Here is a 27,443-nt window from a genome sequence, read left to right as displayed (position 1 = left end):
TGGCATTAATTTCCAAATGTAATGAAACTATTATATTCAGCTTCGAAAAACTCTTTATCTGATTCCATTTTAACTGAATGACATTATTTATAAATTGGAAAGGTCATTCAAAAGCACGGAAGCCACAACCCAAGGATTAATCCAGACGTGCTAATGATAGTCCTTGAAGATCTCCATGATTAGTTCTTCACTCAATTCCACATGTCTACTCGCCTGCCCCCATCCTGTCTGGCATTCTAGATATTACAGTGATAACTCAAAAGAAAATCCATCTTGCAGGGAGTTCATCTTTTAAAGGAATTGACAAGAACTTAATTTGTGCTATGCATCTTGTATGCCATTGCTTCTCCTCTAAGACCACTGTGCTTCAGGAAATTATTAGAAAAGTTTACAAAGCATGGCAGTTCCCATCATTCCATGCCATTCCCCGATCATTGTCCCAGTAAGGAAAGAACAAAGAGACCTCAGTTAGTTTCATATAAATGCCTATTAATCTTAATTGGGATTGCTGTCTTTCTTTCCTTCTTGGTGATCTTTAATTTTGCAGGAGTTCACCATTCGGGCTGTAAGTAAAAGCGTCTGATCTGAAACATAATATCCCGCTTTTCAATCCTGGTGTACCTTCCAGTCTCGGTCTTTTGCGCCTTTTTTTTTTTTTTTTTTTGACCCCCCAAGAAGAAACCACAGATCTTTTGAGCTTCTCTGTTGTCCGTGTAGCTCACGTCCAACCTCCCCCTGGATGTTGCTCCCGAAAGCTGTCGTTTGCCTTCTGCAGTTCCGAGGAACGGCGGGGGCGCCTTCCGTAGGCCCCTTCCCTGTGCTTCCAGGATGCCTTCGGCAGTAATGCTCTTACTATGGTCACAAACATTCTGCAGGACGAATGCATGTCATGTAAACAGTATTACGTCTCCGGAGCGTCTGTAGCTTCTCTCCTGCTTCCTTTCATCTCTCCTCTCCGTCCTACCCTTGGCCTAGTGGATGGTGTAGTGATTATGTGGCGAGATTTTCTGTTGTGCTTGATCTAACCATGTGGTTGCCAGGTATGAGTAAAACATGGTTCCGTCAAGCACCATGGAACGTCACGCAGCTTTCTACAGCATGGCAAGCTGCTGAGGCTTAAGTCAGGATTTACTTGTCTCTCTTTATAAAATCAAAATGAGAAAAGAGGGCTTTTTTAGGCATGTCTGAAGATCATGTGAGAGGGAGAGATTAAGAAAAGACCGTAGCAAATTTAAAAACCTGAGTACATCTATTTGCCTTGAAAGCCCTGATTTTAAAATGATATATAGGGATATGCTTACGACTGGATACAGTTTAAATTCTCCACTCCGAGAAAAAAAAAAATAATATCTTTAACAATTAATAGCCATTGTGTGATTAGCTGTCAAATAGGCGAGCATGGCTCAGAACTGGATCAGCAGACAGTACAGCTGTGAAAAGCTCATCTCTATTAATGTTTTCCTGTCCTGTGAAACTAGTTACTCTTTTTTCCAGCAAATCCAAGCCCTCGTTTTAACCCTCTCCTGACATCCATTCACCAAATCCCCCCAAGTTGTCTCCCTGCTGCATAACCTATAGCTGTCTTTCTTTTTCCTTCCTACAAATTAACAAGCGTTCTAACCTTTAGACTCAGTATCTTTTATTTTTTATTTTTCTCGGTTTGAATCCTCAATAGGTACAGAAGATTACCGATCAAAATTAAGTGGGGACTGCTTTGCAGACTTGGCTTGCCCGGAAAAGTGCCGCTGCGAAGGAACCACAGTCGACTGCTCCAATCAGAAACTCACCAAAATCCCAGACCACATTCCCCAGTACACGGCAGAACTGTAAGTCCCTCTCCCTGCAAAGCCAGGTCGGGGGGAGGAAACAGAAGATCAAAGCACTGGAATTTTTGTCATGCCCTTGATTCTCAATAATTGCATTAATCTTAATTAACACGCATTGGCATAATTCTTCTATGCACAAGATATAATATATATATATTAATCCTCACCTGAGAATGTTTACTGATTTGAGAGGGAGAGAGAGAAACATTGATGTGAGAGAGAAACATCGATCGGTTGCCTCCCATAAGTACCCTGACTGGGGATCGAACCTGCAGCCTAGGTATGTGCCCTGACCGGGAACCTACCCCACAACTTTTTGGTGTATGGGATGATTCTCCAGCCACCTGAGCCACCCCGCCAGGGCCAAGAATATTTTAAAGGCTATCTTACTTCATCTTTCTGGCCCAAGATACAATTATAGAAATTAACCTACCTCTCAAAAGTTCAGTTAGCACTAAGTAATATTACTGATAATAGCATTCATTTGATATTTTTTCTTAAGCATTATCTATGCTCAAATCCATTTTTGAACAATTAATAGATTTTTAGCATATTTAGTCTTTATAGCAACCAAACAAAGTAGTTTGAGAATCACCATTTGGACTGTTCATTATGAATTCAAAAAGAGAGTCTTTTTTATCTGCTTTACTACCTCGCGACTCGAAGGATTCTGCGATTATCAAGTATTAAAGCACAAAGGGTAGCAGAACAGGAAAAGCAGAAAAGACAGAGTGTGATCGTATATATATTTATAACCCTAACAAAGGGCCTAGCACATCCTAGCTGCGAAAATATGTTCGTTGAATCATTTATAGGTACTATGCCCATGTACGGTTTGCCTTCTTTACTGGCTTTTATAACATTTTATTTAATGTTAGTGCTCTAAAAATCCAAGCAAAAACTGGTGAAATCGCATTATTTCCGAGCACCGTGGCCATGTGTATGTGTAGCACCATCTGGTATCTGTCATTACCCACTTTGCATAGCTGGTGTCTTCCTGTGCATGTGTAATCCTTTTGTATTCAACCAGATCACAGCCCCTCGATGGCAGGGATTGTGTTTTATAGTGTATCTCCCACTGTGTCTCTATACTCATGCCTGTTATTTAATGAATTTAAGCAACTTGAATAATTAAAAAGAATGTAACGCTTTTAAAGAGATGGCAGAAACTAACTACCCTGTAATTATAGTGATGCTGTTTTATTCCTGTTAGTTCATAAAGCTGTTTCATAGCGCCGGGACTGTTAGAAGTGCCTGGAGACCATGCAGTCAAAGCCTCAAACTCTGTTTGTACAGTCATGTTGGGAGTTATGCTTATTTCCAATAATACTACAAACAATAATTCGAACTCTATCTTCCGGCATGATAATACGTTAAGTAAGCTCACTTGTCAATCAAGAATTGAATTAAAAACTAGCATCTAATTTATTTTTCAGCAGAGGTCATAGGTGTGTTTTAAGAATTTTTCAAAATAAGACATTTAGTCCAGCCTGGCATGGCTCAGAGGCTGAGCGTAGGCCTAGGATCCAGGCGATCGGGGTTCGATTCCCGGTCAGGGCACATGCCCAGGTTGCGGGCTCCATCCCCAGTTGGGGGCGTGCAGGACGCAGCCGATCAATGACTCTCTCATCATTGATGTTTCTGTCTCTCTCTCTCCCTCTCCTTTCCTCTTTCTGAAATCAATAAAGATATATTAAAAAAAAATATATATATATATATATATTTTTTTTTTTTTTTTTAATTTTAAAAATAAGACATTTAAAAATCAGCACTTGTGCCTGGCCGATGTGGTTCAGTGGTTGAGCGTCGACCCATGCACCAAGAAGTCACTGGTTTGATTCCTGGTCAGAGCACATTCCTGGGGTTGCAGGCTCGATCCCCAGTAGGGGGCATGCAAGAGGCAGCCGATGGCTGTTTCTATCTCTCTCTCCCTTTCCCTTCCTCTCTCTCTAAAATCAAGAAAACTATATTTTTTAAAAAATCAGCACTTGTAAGAAAATATTTGCAAACCATATTTCTGATAAAAGATTTATATCCAGAATAAATAAAGAATTCTTACAACTTAACAATAAAATAAAAAAATAAAAGTGTACATTACCCAACTAAAAAGTAGTCAAATTATTTGCATGGACATTTCTCCAAAGAATATATAGAAATGGCTCGTAAGCACATGAAAAAATTCTCAGTATCATTAGGCATTAGGGAAACATAAATTAAAACCACAAAGAGGTAACACTTCACACCCATTAGAATGGCCATTGGGGGAAGAAAAAAAGACAATAATACGTGAGAGAAACTGGACCCCTCATACATTGCTGCTGGGACTGTAAAATAAGGTAGCCCCTTTAGGAAAAAGTTTGGCTATTTCTCAGAGTTAAACATCAATTTGCCATGTGACCAGCAATTTCACACATATGTAAGAATTGGAAGTATATATCCACAGAAAAATTTATACACTGATGTTTGTAGCAGCATTATTTATAATAATCAAAAAGTGGAAGCAACCCAGATCTTCATCAACTGATAAATGGATAAGCAAAAAGTGGTATGTCCATACAGTGGAATATTATTTGGCCGTAAAAAAGAATGAAGTACTGATAATTGCTAAACTTGGATGAACCTTGTAAACATTATTCAAAGTGAAAAAAAATGCAGAAGGCCACACTTAGTATGATTCCATTTATATGAAATGTACAAATAGGAAAACCCGTAGAAACAGAAAGTAAATTAGTGGTGGCCAAGAACTGAGGTAGTAGGGGAACAGGTTGAGGGTGACTGCTAGTGGGTATGGGGTTTCTTTTTTTTAGGTGATGAATATATTCTGCCGTTGGGTAGCAAAAACAGTTGCACAGTTTTGTGAATGTACTAAACCCCACTGAATTGTATACTTTAAAAGGATGAACTTCATGGCATATAAATTGTATGTCACGAAAACCTTTAATAAAAAAATTATGGAGCAAGTGATTAGGAAAAAATGGTTTAAAATGCTTTCTTGGGGGAGGGGCAATAGTAAGAAAGAAGTTTGGGATATGAGAGCTGGATTTAATGACCAATTATTGGTTTTCTCTACTATGTGCTTCTTATATGTTTTATTTTGATCACTAAAATTTGAGTGAAATGGGATAAAATTCAGTACAGTTGTCATTCCATATTCTCGGTTCCGCATCTGCACGTTTAAACAACCTTGGATCAAAAAAAAAAGTTACGTTGTTGCTGACCTGCCCTATGTAGTTAGGAGTTAGGCCTGCGATGGGTCCTGTCCTGAACGTGGAACATCTACAGACGTTTTCTTCTCACTATGCTCTAAACAATACAACCTCTCCTTACGTAGCATTTACATTGTATTAGGTTTTATAAGTAATCTAGAGATGATTTTTTTAAATATATCTTTATTGATTTCAGAGAGAGCAAAGGAGAGGGGGAGAGAGAGAAAAACATCAATGATGAGAGAGTCAATTGATCGGCTGCCTCCTGCACGCCCCCTACTGGGGATGGAGCCCGCAACCCGGGCATGCGCCCTGACCGGGAATCGAACCCTGATCGCCTGGATCCTAGGTCGATGCTCAACCACTGAGCCACGCCCAGCTAGGCACTGGAAATGATTTTAAGGTGTATTGCAAGATGTGTGTGGGTTATATGCTAATACGTCATCATTTTCTGTGGATTTTGGTATCCATGGGGGTCCCAGAATGGATCCTCCATGGATATTGAGGGACAAGGGTATTGTCCACAGATCTGTGATAGGTGTCCTATTTTGCTTTAGGATCATCACTGAGTAATGTTGTCACTCTGTATGAGAAATAAAGTGCAATCCCCTCTTGACTCTTGACGATGAAACTTTGCCCTTTCTTTATCCTTAGGCGTCTCAATAATAATGAATTCACCGTGTTGGAAGCTACGGGAATCTTCAAGAAACTTCCTCAGTTACGTAAAATGTAAGCCGTGCATGAGCCACCTTTGTGCGTTTCTGTTGTGTTTTGTTGTGTTTTTCCCATCCCTGTGCAGTTTTATTTAGATTGGAAATATTTATGTCTGGAAATTGGAAAATATAAAAGATCCAGAGAAATGTCCATGCAGTGACTACCTGTGGCATGAATTTAGGGTAATCTCTGAGAGGAACCCGAGTAACTGGCATTCTCCTGTGTAGTCAGATGATGCCAACCCCATTTCCGTAGCAGAGTGCTGGCATCTTTCAGTGACTCAGACAGCTGGTCCTGTGTGACCACAGCAGGAGACCAGCATCTCGGCACATTAGGGGTGGGTTCAGTAATGTGTTGTAACTTCCTTTCCTGTTCCCCAAACCAGGCTGTTATTTCTCTTTCAGCACATTCATGTCAACTATTTGACTTTTTGCTTCATTAAACTTTCATTAGGAGATAGTCAAAATTAATGATTGCTAAACTGGCTTGATAGCTCATCTGTGTTACTACATATCCACAACTCATATTTCAAAATAATTTTGTAAGCTCAGCAGTTTCAGCAACACTCAAAGACAGCGCCCCAGCCCCGTGAGGAGGGAGGAACGGGATGGGGGCCAAGAGCATATGGCCAGTGGAGCACCCTCTACTTACGAGGCAACACCAGAAGGAGGGAAGGAGCATTCTTCTGTGATATCCATGCTTTTATATATGTAACCGGCCCACAGCCCCACAGACTATACAAGGCAGAGAGGACTGAACCTCCTCCTGCGAACTTGACCCCCAGAGAGTTTCTCCTTGCTTAATTGTCCTGTTCCTCTGACACAAACTGCTCTTTCTTTCCAGTATAAGATGCCTGTCAATTCCATACATATTTATTGAGGAGCTACCATGGGCAGTGCTCTGAGAGGGGTAAAATGATGCATAAAAACGATGCTTGTTCTGTGGACGTTCCCAGTGTTGGAATGAGCAGTGAGAAAGAGAGAGAGGGACCACATAGAAAGGTGTTCCCTCAACTGGATGGCCTTGCCCTCTGGGCAAACATTGTAGGATTACATATCACACAAAATACTGACAGTGAAGTTGGTTGTTTTGACACATTTTTACATGAGAAGTTTCGCTGGGAACAAACTCATATTCAGGTATATTTCTGATGCTGTCTAAATGCTGACACACTTTAGTCCATTCCCCTCCCTACCCAGTTGCCCTCTTTTAGTTGTTAATTCACTCAACACTTTTAATCAGGGGCATTTCTTTGAAAAGTTCCTCATTAAGTTTTGTGACAAACAAATGTTTACACAACTTGATATCCAACCTCAAGAATTTTATGCTCCCGGGACCCATTCAGATCATTTTGACAATGACCAGGCTGGCACTTTTCACCATAAACATTAGCCCTTGGTGTTCTTGTCACTTTGGCTCGGTGGGATCGAGCCGGGGTGCCTCCTCAGAGCCCCGGGAGTGCTGGGCAGAGCAGAGCTCGGAGATGCTGGGAGACGGTCAATGGAAGGAAGGGATCAAATGTGTCTCGGGGCCCTCATTGTGAGAAAGAAATTGTTTGAACTCTGTGTTTCAACCATTTTTATTTAGAAACTTTAGCAACAATAAGATCACAGACATTGAAGAGGGAGCTTTCGAAGGAGCGTCTGGTGTAAATGAAATACTTTTCACGAGTAATCGTTTGGAAAATGTGCAGCATAAGATGTTCAAAGGACTGGAAAGCCTCAAAACCCTGTAAGTATTCTTAGTGTTGCATTGTGATCCTTCTACAGGATTGTGCTTCATGGTCATTATAATCCTGGAGAGGGGATTGAGAGTCCATTCTTCCTCACCCCCCAGCCATCTCTCTCTCACACACACACACACAAACACACACACGTGTGTGGATGCAGGCGGCCTCTTACTCTGATAACCCTGACTTCAGCATGTTGCTTGCGCAAGAGCAAAAGGCTGTCCTGGCTGCGGTTCCACAACAAAAAGATAGACTTTGCTCCCCTGCCTGGGGCGCTCTGGCTCCTCTGATCTGCCTCAGAAGGATCGTCCTTCCTCCTTTGCCTCAAACTCCTCCATCTAAGGCTGTCTGGGCCCAAGGTCGCGGGCGTCAGCATCTGCTCCCAGCCCTGTGGCAGAAGAGCGGCTTCCCTGGGGGGCACCTCTGGCTGTCCCTGCCAGGGCTCAGTGCAAAAGTGACTGACTGGTGTTGGAACTTCTACCAGTTTCAAAGCGAACATGCCAAGAGTTATGTCTGCCTCCTTGCTCGGGGTTTGCGAGGTTGGGAAAAAGAAATTCTGTTTCCAAAAGGTGGTTGGCCAAGGAGCATGGGCTTGGATCAACTCGTGAGGACAACACTCTGAATTACGTGCATTCTCTACAAAGTATATATGTATTTTCATTATCTCCAAGGCATATAATTATGTTTGACAGAAGTGGCGGCCTAAAAATTGGGAGACACACAAACCAAACTCTGGGCTTTGGAAGACACAAGGAAACTGTTTGTCACCAAGCAGCAGCCCCTGGCAATGGCAATGGAGAGAAACCCCAGCTCCACGGTCTCCCCTAAACCTTCATCTCCTCCCACAGCCCTCAGAGCCACAGCCAGGGGACGGACAGCCCGGAGCCCATAGCCTGCTCTGGATCAGAGCACCCTCCAGCCGGTGGGATGTGCCACCAGCGTCCCAAATTCGAATCCTGCTGAGCAGCCTCTGCCCAGGGAAGGAGAAGTGTGCTCCTTGAGGAATCGCCTGGCACCTAACCGTCCGGCAGGACAGGACCCCCTGCCACCTGCTGACCCCTCTCCCGGGGGCCCTGGGGCCCTTCAGGGGGTCATGCAAGGATCCCTGCAGGGAGACAGTGAGCGTGTAGGAGGGGGGCAGAGGAGGTACACAGAGGGGGCTCCGTCTACGCCCGCCCCCCCCCCCCCCCAGACTGTCCCAGGTAACCCAGCAAAACACAAATCCCGCAGCATCGCGCCGAGTGCTTCCTTCTGAGCACAGCCCGGGGACTGCGTGTTGGGACCTTCTCCTGGAGCAGGCGGTGGGAGGGCAGGGAGAGGGACCTTAACCCCCTGTATTAGCCCGCCTCGGGCTGCCACCATGGGAACCACAGACCCGGATGACTTAACCAGCAGAAATTTGTTTTCTCAGAGTTGGGGAGGCTGGAAGTCCAAGATCAAGGTGCTGAGAGGGTTGGTTCCTGGGGAGGGCTGTTTTCTTGGCTTTTAAATTACCCTCTTTTCACTGTTTTTACTGACCTTTCCTCTGTGCCTTGGAAGAGGGAGGGAGAGCTCGGTGTCCCTTCCTCTTCTTACAAGGACACCAGTCCTGTCAGATTAGGACCCGCCCCTAAGGCCTCCTTTAGCCTTAATTACCTCCCCAAGAGCCCCCTTTCCAATACACTCACAGGGGCGGTAGGGCTTCAGCCTGTGGATTTTAGGGGAACACGATGCTGTTCCTCACAGCGCCGCAGAGATCGTCTCAAAGTCTTTCTTCCGAGTAGTTTGCTCCACAGGACCCGCCCCGGCTCATCTCACGCCTTCACTGTGTTTCTGGCCATGTTCCTGGGCCGCTTCTGTTGCGGCACCTGAGACAGACACCCCGCTGGCTCTCTGCTTAACCCCCGTGTCGCAGCAGGCCTGAGGGAGCGTTCAGAGCCAGGCTCGGGGAGCCAGAGCCTGAAAAGCCTAAAGTAGCAGCGTTGTCTGGGCATTACACCCCTTCGGCGGCCACTTCCAGCTTGCGGCTGTGAAGATTTTGACAAGACGCCCCCATTGCCCCCAGACTTCTTAACCCCCCGGGCCTGCTGCCCCCTTGGCAGGCGCGTGCATGCTCCGGGGAGCCCGAATCCTGATCGCAGGGAAGGCGGTGCATGTGACAGAAAGCAAGCTTTCAACTCCTCCAGGGCTCCGTGACGCCAACAAGATTGAGACCAAGTGCTCTTTATGATTCACGGCAAAGGACGGCGCTGGTGGAAATGCTTTGGTGTTGTGCCTTTGTCCCGTGCATAGGGCGACGTCTTACTCAGGAGGGCGTGCCTCACCCGGTCTTCTTGCCTGTGACTCAGCAGAACTGGGACGTGGGTGTTTCTCACTCATTATAGGGCAGCCTAGGGGTGTACAGGACTCTTCCATGTTCCTTTACGTGGCCTCTTTTTTACGTCCTGCAACCTTGGAGTAGGGTAGTCACTTCATGTTTAGAAAAATTAAGGAAAATTATTCAACCTCTCAGCCATTCTGAAAAAGATTTACGGCAGCCATTCATTTTGACACGGGATTTTTAGGAGCATTTTGTGATTTCCTAAGCCCCACCAGTAAACAGTTTCGACAAAAATCGAGAACTGAGCCAAAACGTGAGCTGTGATGAATGACAATGTGACCACAGCGTTAATCTATTAATAGCAATAACTAAAAAAAGGCAAAAAAGGTCAGAAATTTTCAAGAGAAGCCCCATTTCACCTTCCCCGCGAACAACTGGGATCTGGAACTACTGGTTCTTTTTAAGTTCTGGACTTAAAACAACAAAACGACTTTCATAAATAAAATCATGCGCGCAGGCTCCGTGGTGCTCGGTCACCTCGGACTCCCCCGGCTGACGTTGGCGTTGACTTGGCGGGTACGTCCCTGGGGTGCCCTTGGCCCTTCGTCCGCTGAGGTTATTGATTCTTTGCTGCCCCCTTTCTGTCCAACCTCAAACGCAGCACCGCAGTGAAGACACAAACTGCAGGGCTTCACGGGCTGAGAGAGCGTGGGTGACAGGACATTGCGTGATCCTGCAAAGAACATCATCACGTCGGAGGGAAACAGTCCACCCTCGCCAGGGGGGGTGGGAACCCACAGCGGGGCTCACCTTGCTTTGTGTGACTGAGTGTAATCATGGACAACTCGAAGCGTTTTGTTTTTGCACAAGGCTCTCCGTGCATGGCCATAGCGATCCCTGATAGCTAGGGAACACTCAGAAAACAGTCACGAATGCTGCAGATTTTCAGAGAAGGGTTATCTTGGTCCTCAGATAGGCAAAATTGATTGCCCGATGCTTTATCTCCTAACACCGGTCTCTCTTTCCCCCTCAGGATGCTGAGGAGTAATCGCATCAGCTGTGTGGGGAATGACAGCTTCGTAGGACTGAGTTCTGTGCGTCTGCTTTCTCTGTATGATAATCGAATTACTACAGTTGCCCCGGGGGCCTTTGACACTCTCCATTCGTTATCTACTCTGTGAGTATGAAAAACAGTCTTCATTTGTGTATTACTTGGCCGCTGTACTACATTTATTACTTTCATTGATAGCATTTTAATGCATTGTTAAGCGTTTCATAAAAACGCGATCCAGGATTTAGGTGTGTGTTTTTCTAAAGGCAAATTTGTTCAAGTTAAATTTAACTTTTCTGAAAAGATTACCTACCGTTTTATATGAAAATTTAACCGAGGTCTTTAGTATTGTTCAATCCGTTCTTTTTTATAATAATGTGCTTTGGCTTCATTTATAAATTTTAATTTTATTATAACTTGATTGTGCTGCAAATAAAAGTTATAGATTTTCCCTCAGTCTTGCACTGGCATCTTTTCAGTGTAAGTTTCATAAAAACAGGGTTGATAGGGTTATTGCCACCACGCGATGCTCAAAGGGTCATTCACAGTGACAGGGGCTGCATTGGGAAGACCAGACCAGCAAGAAGAGCTGCTCACTAGAGAGCATTTGCTATGATACTAGGAAGATATTGAAGAAATAGGCTGAGCCTTTCCAGGAGGATATTTTCTGCAGAGTTTGAGAATAAAGAATATTTGTAAGTCTAGACACAGAACTCAGAAAGTGTCAAAAAGAAACCACACCAAAAACACAACAACACCAAAAACCCTCTCCAAACAATGCATTTCAGGCATTTTGTATATCAGCACCTAAGAAGCAGAGTTTGAAAATATGAATCTTAATGCTGGCATACTAATCTAACTCAAAAGGTAGTTAGAAAGAAAATAAAATTTAAAAAAAGCATGTTCGACATAGCTCAAGTCGTTGAAGAAATAATTTGAGGAAAGCATCCATCCATCAGTGAAGTACTTAATCTTCTTTCCACATAAAATGTGACATTTTACATAGGGTGACTAATTTGTGCATATTAAATATGACATGTTTATAAATAATGGGATTGTCGATAGGTTTGTGCTGAAGTGGTGAGATGCCAAAAGTGTGGAGATTTGTAGAAGTAAATTCATTTTTATAACTGGCATTTAATCAACTCAGCTGTCAGTTTCGATGGGAAACCTATTCTCCGGAGCAAATAAGAAATGGAAATCTTGAAATGACAAATTAATGAAATAGCTGCTGTCAGGTTAAACTCAATAATATAAGGTAATCAGCCCTCATCTTTATATTAAGTTACTGCATTATCAGGGTAGGGGAGTCGGACAGCAACTCAGATCTCGGACAAGTTTAAATTGTCTATAAATGAGGTATCTCCCAGGATCCGCTACCTAAGCACTAAATTGCTGCCTTCGCTTCATTTTTCACATGAAATTATTTGGAAGATTCTTGTGTGAAAGTGTTGTGATTTTGTAAATTTCACACATAAACATTTTAGCCAAAAAAAAAACACAAAAAAAGTGCATCCCATGCATGGCGATTGAGTATGAACCTGGGGCAGACGGAGGATGTGAACCGGGGGAACCTGTCCTATGGAAAGAGAGTGGCGGGTGGAAGCCTGGGGCTTTGAGGAGCAAGAATCTGAGACCCTGACCAGCTCATCTCTGCACTTTGCTTGTGACGCTTAGAAACCTGTTGGCCAATCCTTTTAACTGTAACTGCCACCTGGCGTGGCTGGGAGAGTGGCTCCGCAAGAAAAGGATTGTGACGGGCAACCCTCGCTGCCAGAAGCCCTCCTTCCTCAAAGAGATCCCCATCCAGGACGTGGCCATCCAGGACTTCACCTGCGACGACGGTAAGGGCCCCTGGCCCAGCCTGCGGTCCCCAGGCCCCGTGAGGGCTCTGGGGCTGCGGACCAGCTGGGCAGCGTCAGCCCAAGGGCGTCCTTGTGCGTCTTTTTGGTTGTTCTGTTATGTTTTAGTAACAGGACGCTTTCTTTCTCAGGCTGCGCTTTCCTATCCAAGTCTATGTTGTGTTTTTGGATATTTTAGATTTTCCAGTTTCCAGCTGGTGTTTGATGCTACTTTACAACTTCGTGTTATCCTAAGCTCCTCTTCTAGTCACTACCATTTCCAAATGAGAAAAGCAGTTGACTTCTAAAGTGGGAATGCTAGTAAATCTAACAAAAATAATAGCTTTTACTGTTTAATGCACTCTGTGCATCATCGCATTTGATGGGAATTGCCCTGTCAGGTAGGTGAAGCCGGGTCTATTGTTATTGGCAGTGAATGCAGAGCTTTTATGAGCCCTGTACTTTAAAATGAGGGACCCATACCATTTTTGCGAAACATTTGATATTACTGTCCCTTTATGTCCCTTCATGTCTATCTCCTTACAATTTATCTATTATTCAGTTAACATTTATATATTCTGATTAAAAGTATAATTTATATAAATAACTGTACAAAGACAATAACTATTATCATTGTATTGATAATAAAGATGGAACACCCTTTTCTGGAATTCTGCCCTAGGCTGCCTGAAAAGGGTGCTATAAAACATATGGTGTCAGTCAGTAAATCCTTACTGCCCTATACATCAGTGCTCATATGGCCTGAGATTGGTGCTTGTTACGTCAATTTAAAGGCATAAAATCACTCCAAATATCTTCAGAGCTGCAAACCTGGGTTTTCTTGTATGTCTTTGGCAATTTAGGAAATGACGACAATAGCTGTTCCCCACTGTCCCGCTGTCCCACGGAGTGCACCTGCTTGGATACGGTGGTCCGATGTAGCAACAAGGGCTTGAAAGCCTTGCCCAAAGGAATTCCAAGAGATGTCACTGAATTGTAAGTAAAGCTTGTCTTTCTTTTTTCTGAATAATTAATATTTCACACACCGAGGGAAATGGACACCAAACAAAAGTTTTTAGAGGCCTGTTTGCAAATTCTGTGGGCCTTTAATTAGTATCACATAAAACCTTAAACAAATAGTACAAAAGCTCGTTCAGATACCCTTGGGAAATGCTGTATGTGTGTGTTTCTCTTTTTTTCACTGCAGGATTTCTCAGTGCCTTTATTATGCTAAGTTGCACTGTGGAGCTCCAAGAGGGGATGGCAAAGTATAAAGTAGCTCCCGTACTTATTGGTTCCTACAGTCCTTTGCTCATGGAGTATCTTGCAAGACTAATGTTCCATCCAGTGCACCTTGGGAAATGCTGTATATTTAGTTTATCTACAGTGCCTGGATATTCCATATGGTTAATTACTCTTTACCACTGTATCCCTGGGGAGAACATCTCACCATATGGGATACATTAATATCTGGGGGAGGGGAGGTGGAAGAAGCTGGCATAATCCTTAAAAAGAAATACGTGACTGCCCTTTGGACTTGAATCAAAGTCCTTCAGTTTGTAAAGGGTGTGGGGCCAATTATCTCTAACATTTCCATTTCTGACATTTAACCACAAATTACATTGCCAATACACACATATCCAGACACTAAGCACTACCCACACCTCCTTAGCTGCCTCGTGCTATGCATGGGGAATGGAATAAATCAGAGAATGAGCTGCTTAAATAATCATGAGCCCATGCTCTGTTCCATTCCTTCCTCTGCGTGCGAACGGGCCAGGTACACATGCTCAGTGACGTGCAATTGATTCTTTTGGCCTCGTTGATTTTTGTTTGTATGGAACCAAATATCAAAAACAATTTAAATCCAGTGCTAACTCATGCAAACATGTACCTGCAATTAATGCAGCTGTGTACAAGCACTCCCAGTGCGCAGCTTGATCTACTTTTGGCAACATGGAACATACTTAATGAGGTTGAAGAAGATGCCACTTCAGTTTTCAAAAAATCTGTTCTCAGATCCTGTGCAGTTCCACAAATCCTAATGTGGTCCTGGATTGAACGCTTACACAAAAGTCATGCGATCTTAGCATATGTGCACAGAAGGTCGCTCTTGGATTTGAATAGTTGTAAGGTGATCAGTTTCTCTCTCTTACTACCAGTCACAGTTGTTAATTAACCATAAGCACTGCTTTGTGTGAGCCTGTGTGTAATTAAATACTTAATTCTCACTTTAATGTGTATTTATCTCAGAAGATTGCCCTCCATCCAGAGCTGGGGAGCTAGATGCCTGTAGAGCAGTCTGTATACGTTGATTCTAGGAGCACCCAGTCAAGACAGTAGCTCTGAGCATAACGTTCAGATCGTCTCTGATGCTAAATCTCTTCTTTTACCATTTTAACTGGCCCATCCCTTAGTTGTTTTACCCGGTTCCCGTTAAATAATTTTGAACATTCTTTTTTTTTAAATTTGTTTTAACATTCTTCAATTTCCTTAATTAAAGCACATTTGAGATCCTGCTTGATTCATGTCCTTTCTATGCCATCTACGTGTTTCTTCTGTCCTATAGTCAAGTCTTAAATCTACTTCTCTATACATTTTTTAAAAGCAATATATTTGCTAAAGAAAATAGATTACAGAAATGAAAAAATGAACTCATCTCTTGTGAATTCTAGTTTTGCCTCCCAGAGAGCATATTCTTAGAACCGCACTGAGTCAGCAGTTATTTCTCTTTATAGTAATATATATGTGTGTATTAGAGAAATGTCACGTGCTTATTTTATTGAATTATTAAAGAATTTGGCGAAATAATATTTGTGGAACATTTTAAACAAATGGTATCTATTATTTTTAATCAGTTCCATATAATTTCCCTCTTAGATTGTTTTACTTGTAAACATCCATAGCACTAACATTCTCCTAAGACGTGTTCTGGAATGAAGGGAGAGAGCTGAAGTGTATGGGATCATGCTGTCCCCTAGTGGTGGCAAGAAAAATTTAGCTACAGGAAAGAAAGGAAGGAGAGGGGCTGAAATACAAAGAAAATCTGAGTAGGCATAAGGGATCAATCATATCATGTGCTGGCTCTTAGTCAAATACTTATTATGTATTTTGGTAATTTGTGGCTGTTATATAACTGCCTTCATTTTGAAATAGTTAAAATAGACTGTTATCTTAGGCAATTTCTCAGCTACTGCTGTATCCAGCAAAAATACTGACCTCAATCTTGGATCTTAAGATTGCCCACAACACTGAGGCAGGAGGGCGGATCACATGCCCAGTGTGCCACAACTGATTGTGGGCACATCTATACCAGAAGACCACGTTAATGAAAGACATTTTTACCCCTCGCCATCTAGATTCTGGGAAAGAACAGCCTTGGGAGGAGAGGGAATTTATTCTCTGTGTGTGTATGTGACACCATGGATATAACTTTAAGCATTCCTTTACTTTCATGTCTTGCCAGTTAGTCCAAAACCTATCTATTTTCTAATTATTCTGCTAACTCTAATCAGAAAGGGAAAATTTACTTACGTGTGGTTATTTGATTATTACTTTTGCATATATATGCTATATTTGTGCACTTGATAAATGGGATTTGCCAGGAAACCTCCTAAAATTAATATCACCAAGTAGATATACAGTGGTAAAAACCACTGTTAAGGTAATATTAATTGAAATCTAATTATGTTAAAATTCCCAAATATCTCCTTTAAACTACCCATTGTTGTTTACTAAGTATATTGATTATATTAAGGCAGTGAAGAGTGGTCTTGCCCTGGCTGGTGTGGCTCAGCTGGCTGAGCTTTGTCCCATGCACCAGGAGGTCACCGGTTCAGTTCCAGGTCAGGGCACCTGCTTGAGTTGTGGGCTCAATCCCCAGTAGGGTGCATGTGGGAGGCAGCCAATAGATGTTTCTCTCTCCCTCTCCCTTTCTCTTTCTCTCTAAAATCAATAAAAACATTTTTAAAAAAAAAAAAAAAAAGTGTGGTCTTGCCCCCAGCAGCAAGGTTCTGCCAGCAGTGAATGCCTTTTGTGGTACTAGCTCCACATAAACACAAGCAAACTGGAGCTTGACTAAAAATGTGGTTATTTGAATGAACCTTCTTGCTGACCAAAAAATGGTTGGACACATGCCTGCCTTCTTAGATAACCACTAAGAACTGGGCTTGCCAGTCTCTCCTGAATTTTAGAATTTATCCCAAGTGACCCACAAAAGAATTCTACGGGATTGGACAAAGTGCTTTATTTTTCTGCCCTTAAATAGCGGTCTCAGCTAGTTACGTGACATCTTAAACTCAGAATTGCCAAGTGCTTCCTTGCCTCCATTAAAAGTGAAATATTGTTCAACTATTCCACAATACACTACTGTTACTTTTTAAAAAATTCCTTTTTTTCCTTCTTTTCAGGTATCTGGATGGGAACCAGTTCACCCTGGTTCCTAAGGAACTCTCTAACTACAGACATTTAACACTTATGTAAGTAACGTACAGTGTGTCCCCGCCTTCGACTTCTTACTCTGTTTCAGGAGCATGGGGACAGCACAGGGCGGAGGGGTAGTGACCCTTTGGGGCAATAAAAATTGGTTCACAGGCAGTTGCTGCCCCTCGCCGCCTGGTTCTGGGTCACTGGCTCCATCTTCTCTGAGTATCAGTCAGGCGAGGAAAAAGGTCCTCCTCCCTTCAAAGTACAAATACGATGAAGTCTTTGTATCAAAGAATTGTAAAAATGCAGTGAGTAGGATACCTCTATTGACAGTGAATATGGGGCACTTTATGACAAGCCAAGGAACGGAATATATACAATATTTTTATTCTTGACTTTAAGCAAAAGATAGTAGATGGTAGTGATCTTATTGGAAATATATTATAAATCTAGCTTATTAAGTTTGATTCTCTTATGTAAGAAGTTATGAATTAAGTTATGGGTTTCCAATATTCAAATTCATTTAATAAAATCCATATTTATTTACACAGTATTTAAGAAAGTGGGACAAAGCTGCTGACATTCTGAGTATAAATTTCAAAACACTGAATTTATTTTTAGTTTGGTTTGACGTCCTAAAATAATCTGTTTTCTTCATTAATGTATATAAGTTTTTTTACCAATTTAAAGTTGTAAATATAAGATTATATTTAAGCATACAAATATTTCAATATAGTTATGTGCAAAATACTTTAAAAAATATATAACCTCACCCTATATAATATCAAGCTTAGAGTAGCCTTGTCATGAATTGATAAAATTTCTCACAAAACAAAATATTAGTAACAATAGTGAATATAAAGGGAGATACTTTATCATTAAAGTCTATCTGATTTTAGAGTAAATAGGACTGACTTAGGAGGCAGATTTCTAGTATTCCTATAATAAGGAGGTTTATTCCTAATTAGTGAATTCTAGAAACCGAGGTAGCAGAAAATATTGCATTTCTCAATGTAAACTTTACCCCAGGGCAGCGATTTTCAACTGGTGTGCCACAAGAATTTTTAAAGCGTGCGCTCTCTGACTATTTAGTCAGGGGCACCGACCTCTTGACAACAGGCAGCACCGTCCTCGCCGTCGGGTGTGAAAGCATCAGAATTAACCCTTTTCTGCCCCGGCTGGTGTGACTCGGTGGCTAGAGCTCCGTGAATGTGCTTAAGTGAGGGGTCCGTCCAGCTGTGCAGCATGCCTCTGTGTGTGGGTGAGCCTATGTTCCCATGAAGATAGGCATGTGCAGCCGACGGAACTTTCGAGAGCAAAGGTTTATTTCCCACCCATACCATGTGTCCACTATAACTGGCCTCCGCGGGCCTTTGCTCTGGGACCAGGCGACAGTCGCAGGGCCTGGGGAAGGTCATAGGCCTTGCAGGAGAGAGAGGGGAGAGGATATGGGAGAAGTGGGACGAGCTCGCTCGCTCTAGATCCCTTGTGAAGTGAACCGGGCTCCCGGTGCCTGCAGCTCCCTGGCCAAAGCAAGACGTGTGGCCCCCCTAACTTCAGCCGACCAGGCCTGAGTCCTTAGGAGCGACCTTAGAGTCTGCCCCAGAGGGGTGCCCAATGTCCTACTATTTTCAGGTAGAAGCTGGGTGCTGACAAGGCTGCTATGACCATGCACAAAAAGACCTTCTCTTTCTATGAACTGCGAATACTTTGATCTCTGTGCTAACAGTAGCTTCCGTCTCTTTTCCTTTTCTCTTCTAGAGACTTAAGTAACAACCGAATAAGCACCCTTTCAAACCAGAGCTTCAGCAACATGACCCAGCTCCTCACCTTGTGAGTGCGAATGTGTGGTACTGAGTTCTCATTAATTCTCCGGACAAAATGCATTTTCTAGGCCCTGGACATTCCTGGTCAACAAGACAGATAGCATCTCTGTCCCCGGGGAGTGTAAATACTTGCGAGAAACAGACAGATAATACCCTCAGTAAGCCAACAAATACAGACAGTACCAACGGTGTTGGTTTCTATAAAAGATACACAGAATATTTACGCCCATGTGGGGTTAGGAGGGACCCTTAGCAGGCTTCCGGAGAAGCCGCCTTCAGGCGGGCATAGTGCAGAAGCTTTCCAGACTGGGTTTAGGAAATAAATAGGATGTACCAGTGAAACAACACAAAAATGTTTAAAAAAATATTATGTGTCAATATTCTCAGTTTATAAGATGTTAAAATAACCCTTTTCTTAGCTGCTTTATTTTAAAAATGGCATTTGGCCATTTGGGGAGGCCTGAGAAAGACCAACTGGCTTGTGTGCTTTCAGGATTCTTAGTTACAACCGCCTGAGATGCCTTCCTCCCCGAACCTTCGATGGACTGAAGTCTCTCCGGCTACTGTAAGCATCTTATGTTCAATAAAGTAACTCTTTCCTCAGGGCTCCAGTTGTCTATTTAATGACATACCTGCTTTGTTGATCCTTGGGTGTTTTCTGATATATGCATCGGGATTTACTACAAATTTGGAAAATCATATCTCACTGCGTCATTGTCCAGCAGCTTTGATTTGGACGATGTAACTTTCTCTTCTATAGTGCTTCTTTTACTCCAGTTGTTTAATTGATAATATGTAATATTTAGAGGTCTGTTTCACATAGAGTCAACTAACTTTGAAAGAAATAATAGGAAATTACATTTCTTTACAGATTGCTCAATAGGTGAATTTTTAAACATATGAAATAAAACACGACCCTCAAGCCCAATACCCTCCCGAGAGTTTACTGTTATACAGTTTGTTCTTTTCTGGCCCTCCTTTCTAGGCATTTGGTTTTATATTACGATATATGTATGCCTCCAGCTGTGTAAATTGTAAAACCATAAATGGGACTTGTCTTGTTCAGCCACGTCTTCACCGTCACTCGTTTTACTTCCAAATTCCCATTACTCTGCCCGCCAGCCCACAGAGCAGCCCGCATGCCGCTGTGGCGCAGGTGCGCTGGCGGCCCAGCGGTGGCCCGCGGGGCAAGTCACTGTCCCGTGCGTCGGGGGGAAACCAGAAATAGCTGTTGCATTGTCCTTCACAGGAGATCTCGACAGTTCACACATTTATTTTTTCCACCGACTATTTAGCAGAGCACCTGTTTTAAAGCACTCTTGCAAATATTGAATGTCATCAATCCTCTCATTTTCGCCATACGACAAATGGAACTTGATTTTCCACTTCTGTTTTAATTTGCAATTCCAATGACGAGAGCATTGGAATATACTTTGTTTGTTTATTGAGCATCTGTGCTGCTTAGTCTGTGAGCCTGATCGTATCGTTGCCCAATTTTTATTGGGTACTTTGTCTTTTCCTGATTAACATACGTATCTTTATGCATCTACCACTTGACTCGAGGCTTGTAGGTCTTTTCACAAAGGAATTATTCCTCATATCTTACATACGTTGCAGATATTTCCCATTCTGTTCCTTACATGTAATCTTTTATAGCATGAATATATTGTACGTTGTCAAAAATGTGTCAGCCCTTTTCATTATGGCTTCCGAGTTTTATATAGTGCTTTTCTATCCTGTGTGTATAGAAAGGAGCTCTTCTGTATTTCGTCTTACTACACACTAGCTTTATTTTTACATTTAACCCTTCAGTCTAGAATTTATTGCATGCACATGACTTGAGGTAGGAACTAACCTTTTGCTTTCAGAAATAGATGCCCGGTTGTACCAGACTATTGAATAGACCATCTTGTCTGCACTGATTTAAAAATGCTTATTACCAACTGTAGTTTCCTACATGTGTGGGATTTTTTTGAACTCTCTGAATTATAGAAAATTTAATTTTGCTTTTTCTTTTAGGTCTTTACATGGAAATGATATTTCTGTTGTGCCTGAAGGCGCTTTCAACGATCTTTCTGCATTGTCACACCTGTGAGTACCTAGTTCGTGGCAGGGGGTTAGGGTCGCACTGTCCCTCGCAAGCGAGTTTGGAAAACATGTCCTCTGCTGCCCCTTTTAGTGTCACATCATAACATGTGATTGGTCCCATCTTTAAAGAAGATGTAAAGGTTTTCAGTCTTTGAACTTCCAGGAAATGTGGAGGTACAATGGCTGCTGTGACAGAGAACACAAAGAAAAACATTTCCCCCAACACGAGGGTTGGGCTGTTGCCCTCTAGCACACTATAGCGTCTTGAACTCTAATTTATTTTTGCATGGTGTCGTAGTCAATGCTGAATAATATTTGCTAAATAAATGAATCCCGTGTGAGCAAATCAGGGCAGGCTTCGCGGAAGAGGTGGTACTTGGGATGTGACTTAGAAAAGTTGGGTTTGGGGAGACTGATTGGAAGGAGAGTGCATATTCTAGAATCGGGGGCATGAAGAGAAAAGGCATAGGCTAGGAAGCTGGGTAAGCCACGTTTATAAGAAGAAACACTTTCAGCTAAGCAAAGAGAATTCAAATAATGGGAAATAAGGGCCAAGATAATAAATTAAGGCTATCTTGTGGAGTTGGGCATTAAAGTTACACTAGAAAGTACTGTGGTTTTACAAGTACATTTTGGGGGGTTTCTAATAAAAAAGTAAAATTAATTTTGCCTAGACTATAGATCTAAAACATGACTAATCCTTAGTTAATTATCAGTCAGAATTAATCAGTTTTTAAATGCCATTTACGAATGTCTAGTGCCCAAACTTGGCAATTTTACAAACCAGTTAACTTCTTTGGCCTCAGTTTCTTAATCTATAAATGATTTAATAATAAAATTGACATCAGAGAGTTGGTGTTGTGGATAAAATGAGGTAATTCATGTAAATAAGTGGCTTAGCACAGTTCCTGCCTCTGGGATGACGTGATGAGTCCTAGCTATTGTCCTGATCGCTTTTCCTGTCAGTACCTTCTGTGAGTAGGAATCAGAGTTCCGAAATGAAGGCCTTTGTAAAGGGACCTTCATCCAATGACAGTCTAAATCAGCTTTGGAAACCTTTATGCCTCTTTATTATTTCATGCACTATCCTACCTTTGCACTTTTATACTTACTGCGTTTTTACCCTGAAATAGCCTTTCCCACCTACTTAAACCATCGAAAAGCTTAGAAACTCTTAACCACTAGTCCCCCGGAGAAGTTACCCTCTGTTCACAGTCATCTTGTAAATACTCCTCCTACAGCACTTCCAAAGGAAATTTAAGTGTATGTCTGAGTAGATGTTAATCTCCCTTGCAGAAGGCTTTCTTTGAAGTTAAGAGTAATGTGGTTTTCATATTTGGGTCCCCAGAACCTCGCATAGGCATTGGTTTCTCAATAAGTAACTGGCGAGGGAAGGAAGTGTTGATCTGCACCCAGTACAAGCCTGTCTCTACAAATACCCGGACACTGTCTAAATTTCAGGGACTTGCTAATACTAGTGACAACTCACTAGATCTCAGTTGCACGCGTCATTCAGGAAAATGGGTAATCCCAGGGTCTCTATTGTCTTTGAAATTGTTTTTGTCAATAAATCTATAGGGAGTTTCTACTGAGCATCTCTTTATGTTCCCTTAGGAGCTAATATCCCCATGCTTTTGTGTGTGTGTGTGTGTGTGTGTGTGTGTGTGTGTGCGTGCACGTCTGTGGTGCTGTTTTTCAGGGCCATTGGAGCCAACCCTCTGTACTGTGACTGCAACATGCAGTGGTTGTCCGAGTGGGTGAAGTCGGAATATAAAGAACCGGGAATTGCTCGCTGCGCTGGGCCTGGAGAGATGGCCGATAAACTCTTACTCACCACTCCCTCCAAAAAGTTTACCTGTCAAGGTACGGTTCTGAATCATTTGTATTTCTGTAAAGAAAAATTTGCCACATCAATTTCAAAATAAAAGGAATACCATTTGCCACTAATTTTAAAGGGATAGCTGAAAAGCCCCAGTAACTACTTGCTGTTTCCACCCAGACGTGGGCAGGACAGAGCAGTTACCTGAGGCACCAAGTACAGAATTAGGCTTTTCAAATACACTGCAGAAACAGTCCACTGGAAATGACTGTTTCCTTTAAAATGCATGAAGAAGTGAAGAGCACACTATTTCTGGAAATTCTTCTCCTAGCCTCTAACGAGTGAAATATTTTGATTTTGCTTTTGCTTTTGCTTTGTCTGATCGTGCGCCCTGCTCCCAGGGCTGCCAGGGCCCTGTGGCTTCCTGACGCCAGGTAAGGACATGAGCCCCGAGTGTCAGGCCAAACCTCCCCACTGGCCTCGTGTGCTGCCCTCTTCCTGTGATAATGTGGCTGTTTCTTCCTGTTTTTATCCCTTCCCCCCCTTTGTTTTATGTATTTGTGAATCCGCAATAGCATTTTAGTAACAAATATTTTTTCTCTTATTATAAGAATAATATATGTCCAACACAGAAAAATCTAAATAACAAAATGTAAACAATAAGAAACATTTTATTTCTGCAAAACCTAAAATGAACCATTAATCCCAATACCTAGACATCACCGGTAATGAACTTGTTTTGTGTTTTTTTCCATGTTTACTAGTCAAATGTATGGACTTAGATCCCTTACCAAAAACAGGATAGAAGGTTACTGTTACTCTTAATTTGTAGATATTCAAGAGGGCCACTCCCCATTACTAGGTGGAGAGAAATTCTTGAAAAGTCTAAATGTATAATCAGCAAAGTTTTATTAAATATATTTTATGTATAAAACTAAATCCCAGCCTGGCCGTGAGGATGGAATGGCTCAGTGGTTGAGCATCCACCCATGAACCAAGAGGTCACAGGTTCAATTCCCGGTCACTGCACATTCCTGAGTTGTGGGCTCGAACCCTAGCAGGGGGCGTGCAGGAGGCAGCTGATCTGATTCTCTCTCATCATTGTTTCTATCTCCCTCTCCCTTTCCCTTCTTCTCTCTCTAAAATCAATAAAAACATTAAAAAAACACCACACCTAAATCCTAAGTGTCCTGAACCATACAGAAGTTCATGCTACGGTCTTGCCTCCCAAGGCTTGCAAACCTAGCTGAAAGGATTGGCTTCCAAAGGCTGCTCATTTGGGTGGGAAAAGCCGTATCTAAGGAGGTAATAGTGTGCGGTGGGTCACAGCGAGAGTGCGGAGGCCCAGCCTGGCCCACCCGGGCTAAGCCAGGTTCACTAGTCGTGGGACTTGACTAGTTTCGCTGCTCTGTGCCTCAGTGTCTCGTATGCAAGCAGAGGCGACGATGGTACATACCTAAGAGAGCTCGTTAAGATTAGAGGAATCATTATATGCAGAATCTTTTTTTTTAAAAAAAAGCCAATTTTATAGAAACAAAGAAGAGAATGGTTGGTTACCAGGGGCTAGAGGAAAGGGAAAACGGGGGGCTGTAGGTCAGAGGGTTCAAAGGTGCAGTCATACGGGGAGTAGGTCGTGAGGATGGAATGGTCAGTATGGTGACGATAGTGAAAGATACCGTGTTGTCCACTTGGAAGTTGCTGGGTAGATCTTAAGCACTCTCACCACGCGCAAAAGTGTTAACCATGTGAGGTGGCAGATCTGTTAATTATCTTAGTTCCACAGTGTATTTGTATATCTGATCATCCCATTGTACACATTAAATATATACCATTGTATTGGTCAGTTATTCCTCCATAAAGTTGGAAACAAAGGTTAGTTGAATTAATATATGTAAAACACGTTGCCTTACACACAGGAAGCACCCAGTATAGGTTAAGTGCAATTTTATTATTATAACACTTCAAAAGACCAACAGAAAATGATGAGGGACTCTATGATTTATTGATTAAAGAAGGAATTTTCGAAAACTATATACCCTTCCAACATTTTTAACTTGGCATCTAATGCTTTTTTCCATAGCTATAAGCGGTTGCAAAATATGTCATTTGCGGTTCACTGTAAAGTTTGACATTTAAAAAAAACCTACCTTTTCCATTTTTCTTTTAAATGTGTCTGGGGGAGTCTCCATATAACAGCTAATTTTGAGAGACAAAAACAAGATCCTTCTTTTTTCTTTTTCCGTGAACTTCTGTTTTTCTCCTTGAATTCCTGTTTCCAGTGCATCAGAAAATTGTATCATTCCTTATTATAAAAAAGGTGTACATCATTTGATTTTTAAAAATTTTCTGCCACCAAAAATCTGTGACTTTTTACATTTTTCTTTCAACTGAATTATTTCCATTAATACTCGAGCCATTGATTGGGACACCGTTGATTGGGACGGCTTAATTATTTACCCATATTTTAATATTGTTATTGAAAATAGAATTTTATTGGAGATGCCCCTCTGGGATTGTGCAGAGCCTTTGCAAATACGCAGTATTTTACATTGTTCTTTGGTGACTCCAGCTATTTCCTTGGGGCAGTGCCCTGGGGTGAATTCCTGGTGGGCTGAGAGGTAGACCGCTTTGTAAGGGAAGATGACTGTCAAAGGGAAGGAGGAACTGGTTCATAATTCTTATTCTAGGGATGTTATTGGGCAGAATGCTTGTAGAAAGATTGTATGGGGGAAGTTGAGAAACTGCAAATTGATTCTATTACACTTCTCTGTGCTCAAGGACACATACTCTGAAAAATGCTAGTGCTTATCTGTATTTCTTAAAGTTTAGAGTTTGCCAGAGATACTTTTGAAAAAAAAATTCATGATACCACAAATTTGAGCAAAGCTACATATTTATATTTCATCCTTAGAGCATCCTGGTTCTCATTAATTGATTAAATGTTCTCAGAATGCAAACACATGCATGTATAGATACATACATATGTACAGAAAAATCTTTTTAACTCAAGATTTATCTGATTTTACCTTTTTTGTTTGTTTCATGACTCTAGCATCTCATGTACTTAGTGTCCTTTGAATGGAAATGTGCTTGAGGGAAAATTGCTCTGTCTGTGTGATAAAGCTCTGTGCGATGATGGAAATGTTCTCTAGGCACCATAGCCGCTAGCCACATGTGATGGTTGAGCACTTAAAATGGGGTGAATGCAGCTGAGGAAATGCATTTTAAATTTTATGTAATTTAAATTTAAACATAAATCGCCCCGTGTGGCTAGTGAATTTCATATTGGGTGGAACAGTTGCTACAAGGGCTCATGTCACAGGCATGTGGCTGTGGAAGGTTCTGTGGTGCAGGTGTGTCTAAGCCGGCTGTTTGGACAAGCAGACGGCGCTGCTGCGAGCGGAACTGCAGGAGCATTGCTGCGCGGGAGCATTGCTGCGCTGGAGCATTGCTGCACAGGAGCATTGCTGCACGGGAGCATTGCTGCACAGGAGCATTGCTGCACGGGAGCATTGCTGCGCGGGAGCATTGCTGCGCAGGGGCAAAGGGCTGCATCTGTTCCAGGGCCTCCAGGAAACTGTCGAGCTGAGACTTAATTGACAGACGATTTAAGGGCTTAGATTTCTCAGCTCAGCTGTGGCAGCTTAGCTTAATATCCACTAAGTTATCAAATCAATGGATTTTATAACATTCAAGGTGTACCCTAAGCTGATAGCCAACAGCATGCTGTGGACCAGTTGGCCAGCAGTGTAGACATTCAGAAGTCAACAAGCATAGTGTGATTGCATTTAGCAGACTTTAGGGTGTACCTGCTTTTGCTATACCTTAATGTAATTAAGACACTGCTAGTTCAGGATTTATAACAATTCAGATTGGCTACTACTGCTAATGATAATAACAATGAGCAGTTTGCATTATGCTGAGAATTTTACATAGATAGTTATCTCTTAATTTTTACATCATTCCTATTGTAGGTACTATTATTTCTACATTTGAGAGAAGAAAATACGGTAATGTAGGGAAATTAATTGATTCAGAATCACCCAGCTGCTGAGTGAAGGAGCCAGAATTTGGACCCTATCTGACTGCAGAGCTTGCCCTGAAGTTCACTTCCTATTTTTTTTTTTTTTAATATATCTTTATTGATTTTAGAAAGAGGAAAGGAGAGGGAGAGAGAGAGAGAAACATCAATGATGAGAGAGTCATTGATCGAGCCGGCAACCCGGGCCTGTGCCCTGACCGGGAATCGAACCGTGATCGCCTGGATCCTAGGTCGATGCTCAACCACTGAGCCACACCCAGCCGGGCCCACTTCCTAATTTTCAATAAAATTATTCTCAAAACAAATTGTCCATATAAATAAGATTGTGCCCCCCCCCCTCCCATTATTGAAACATACTTAGAAAATGAAAGTTTGAGCCACTCACATGCTGCCAGAAATATTTACATAGTAAATGGATTGGTAGGAGGCGAAGTAGCCTCATCTTTAATTAGATTAATTCAGGGTAGGAAATGTGAGTGCTGCGGTTCAGGGCCCCCATGCTTTATAGGCTTAAAAGCAATCAAATGGTGCTTCTTAAATATTTTACACTTCGAATGTTTTATATTTTAATGAAACT

The 27,443-nt window shown here is 42.2% G+C and overlaps 1 protein-coding gene across 2 annotated transcripts in view; it reads left to right on the top strand.

The window, feature by feature from the left end:
• The window catches only part of SLIT2 (slit guidance ligand 2), a 297,246-nt gene that overhangs the window by 219,220 nt on the left and 50,583 nt on the right, over positions 1-27,443 (top strand). For both annotated transcript variants that reach the window (XM_087828059.1, XM_087828055.1), the window contains 11 exons: positions 1,676-1,826; positions 5,687-5,761; positions 7,334-7,477; positions 10,808-10,951; positions 12,503-12,669; positions 13,530-13,662; positions 17,076-17,144; positions 18,853-18,924; positions 19,411-19,482; positions 20,937-21,008; positions 22,705-22,868. In XM_087828059.1, coding sequence (XP_087684185.1) covers positions 1,676-1,826; positions 5,687-5,761; positions 7,334-7,477; positions 10,808-10,951; positions 12,503-12,669; positions 13,530-13,662; positions 17,076-17,144; positions 18,853-18,924; positions 19,411-19,482; positions 20,937-21,008; positions 22,705-22,868 — 1,263 coding nt within the window. The remainder of the gene's footprint in view (positions 1-1,675; positions 1,827-5,686; positions 5,762-7,333; positions 7,478-10,807; positions 10,952-12,502; positions 12,670-13,529; positions 13,663-17,075; positions 17,145-18,852; positions 18,925-19,410; positions 19,483-20,936; positions 21,009-22,704; positions 22,869-27,443) is intronic.

Source organism: Miniopterus natalensis, chromosome 1, assembly GCF_054644295.1.
Source record: "Miniopterus natalensis isolate mMinNat1 chromosome 1, mMinNat1.hap1, whole genome shotgun sequence".
Taxonomy (NCBI): domain Eukaryota; kingdom Metazoa; phylum Chordata; class Mammalia; order Chiroptera; family Miniopteridae; genus Miniopterus; species Miniopterus natalensis.
This window is presented reverse-complemented; position numbering and strand designations above follow the sequence as displayed.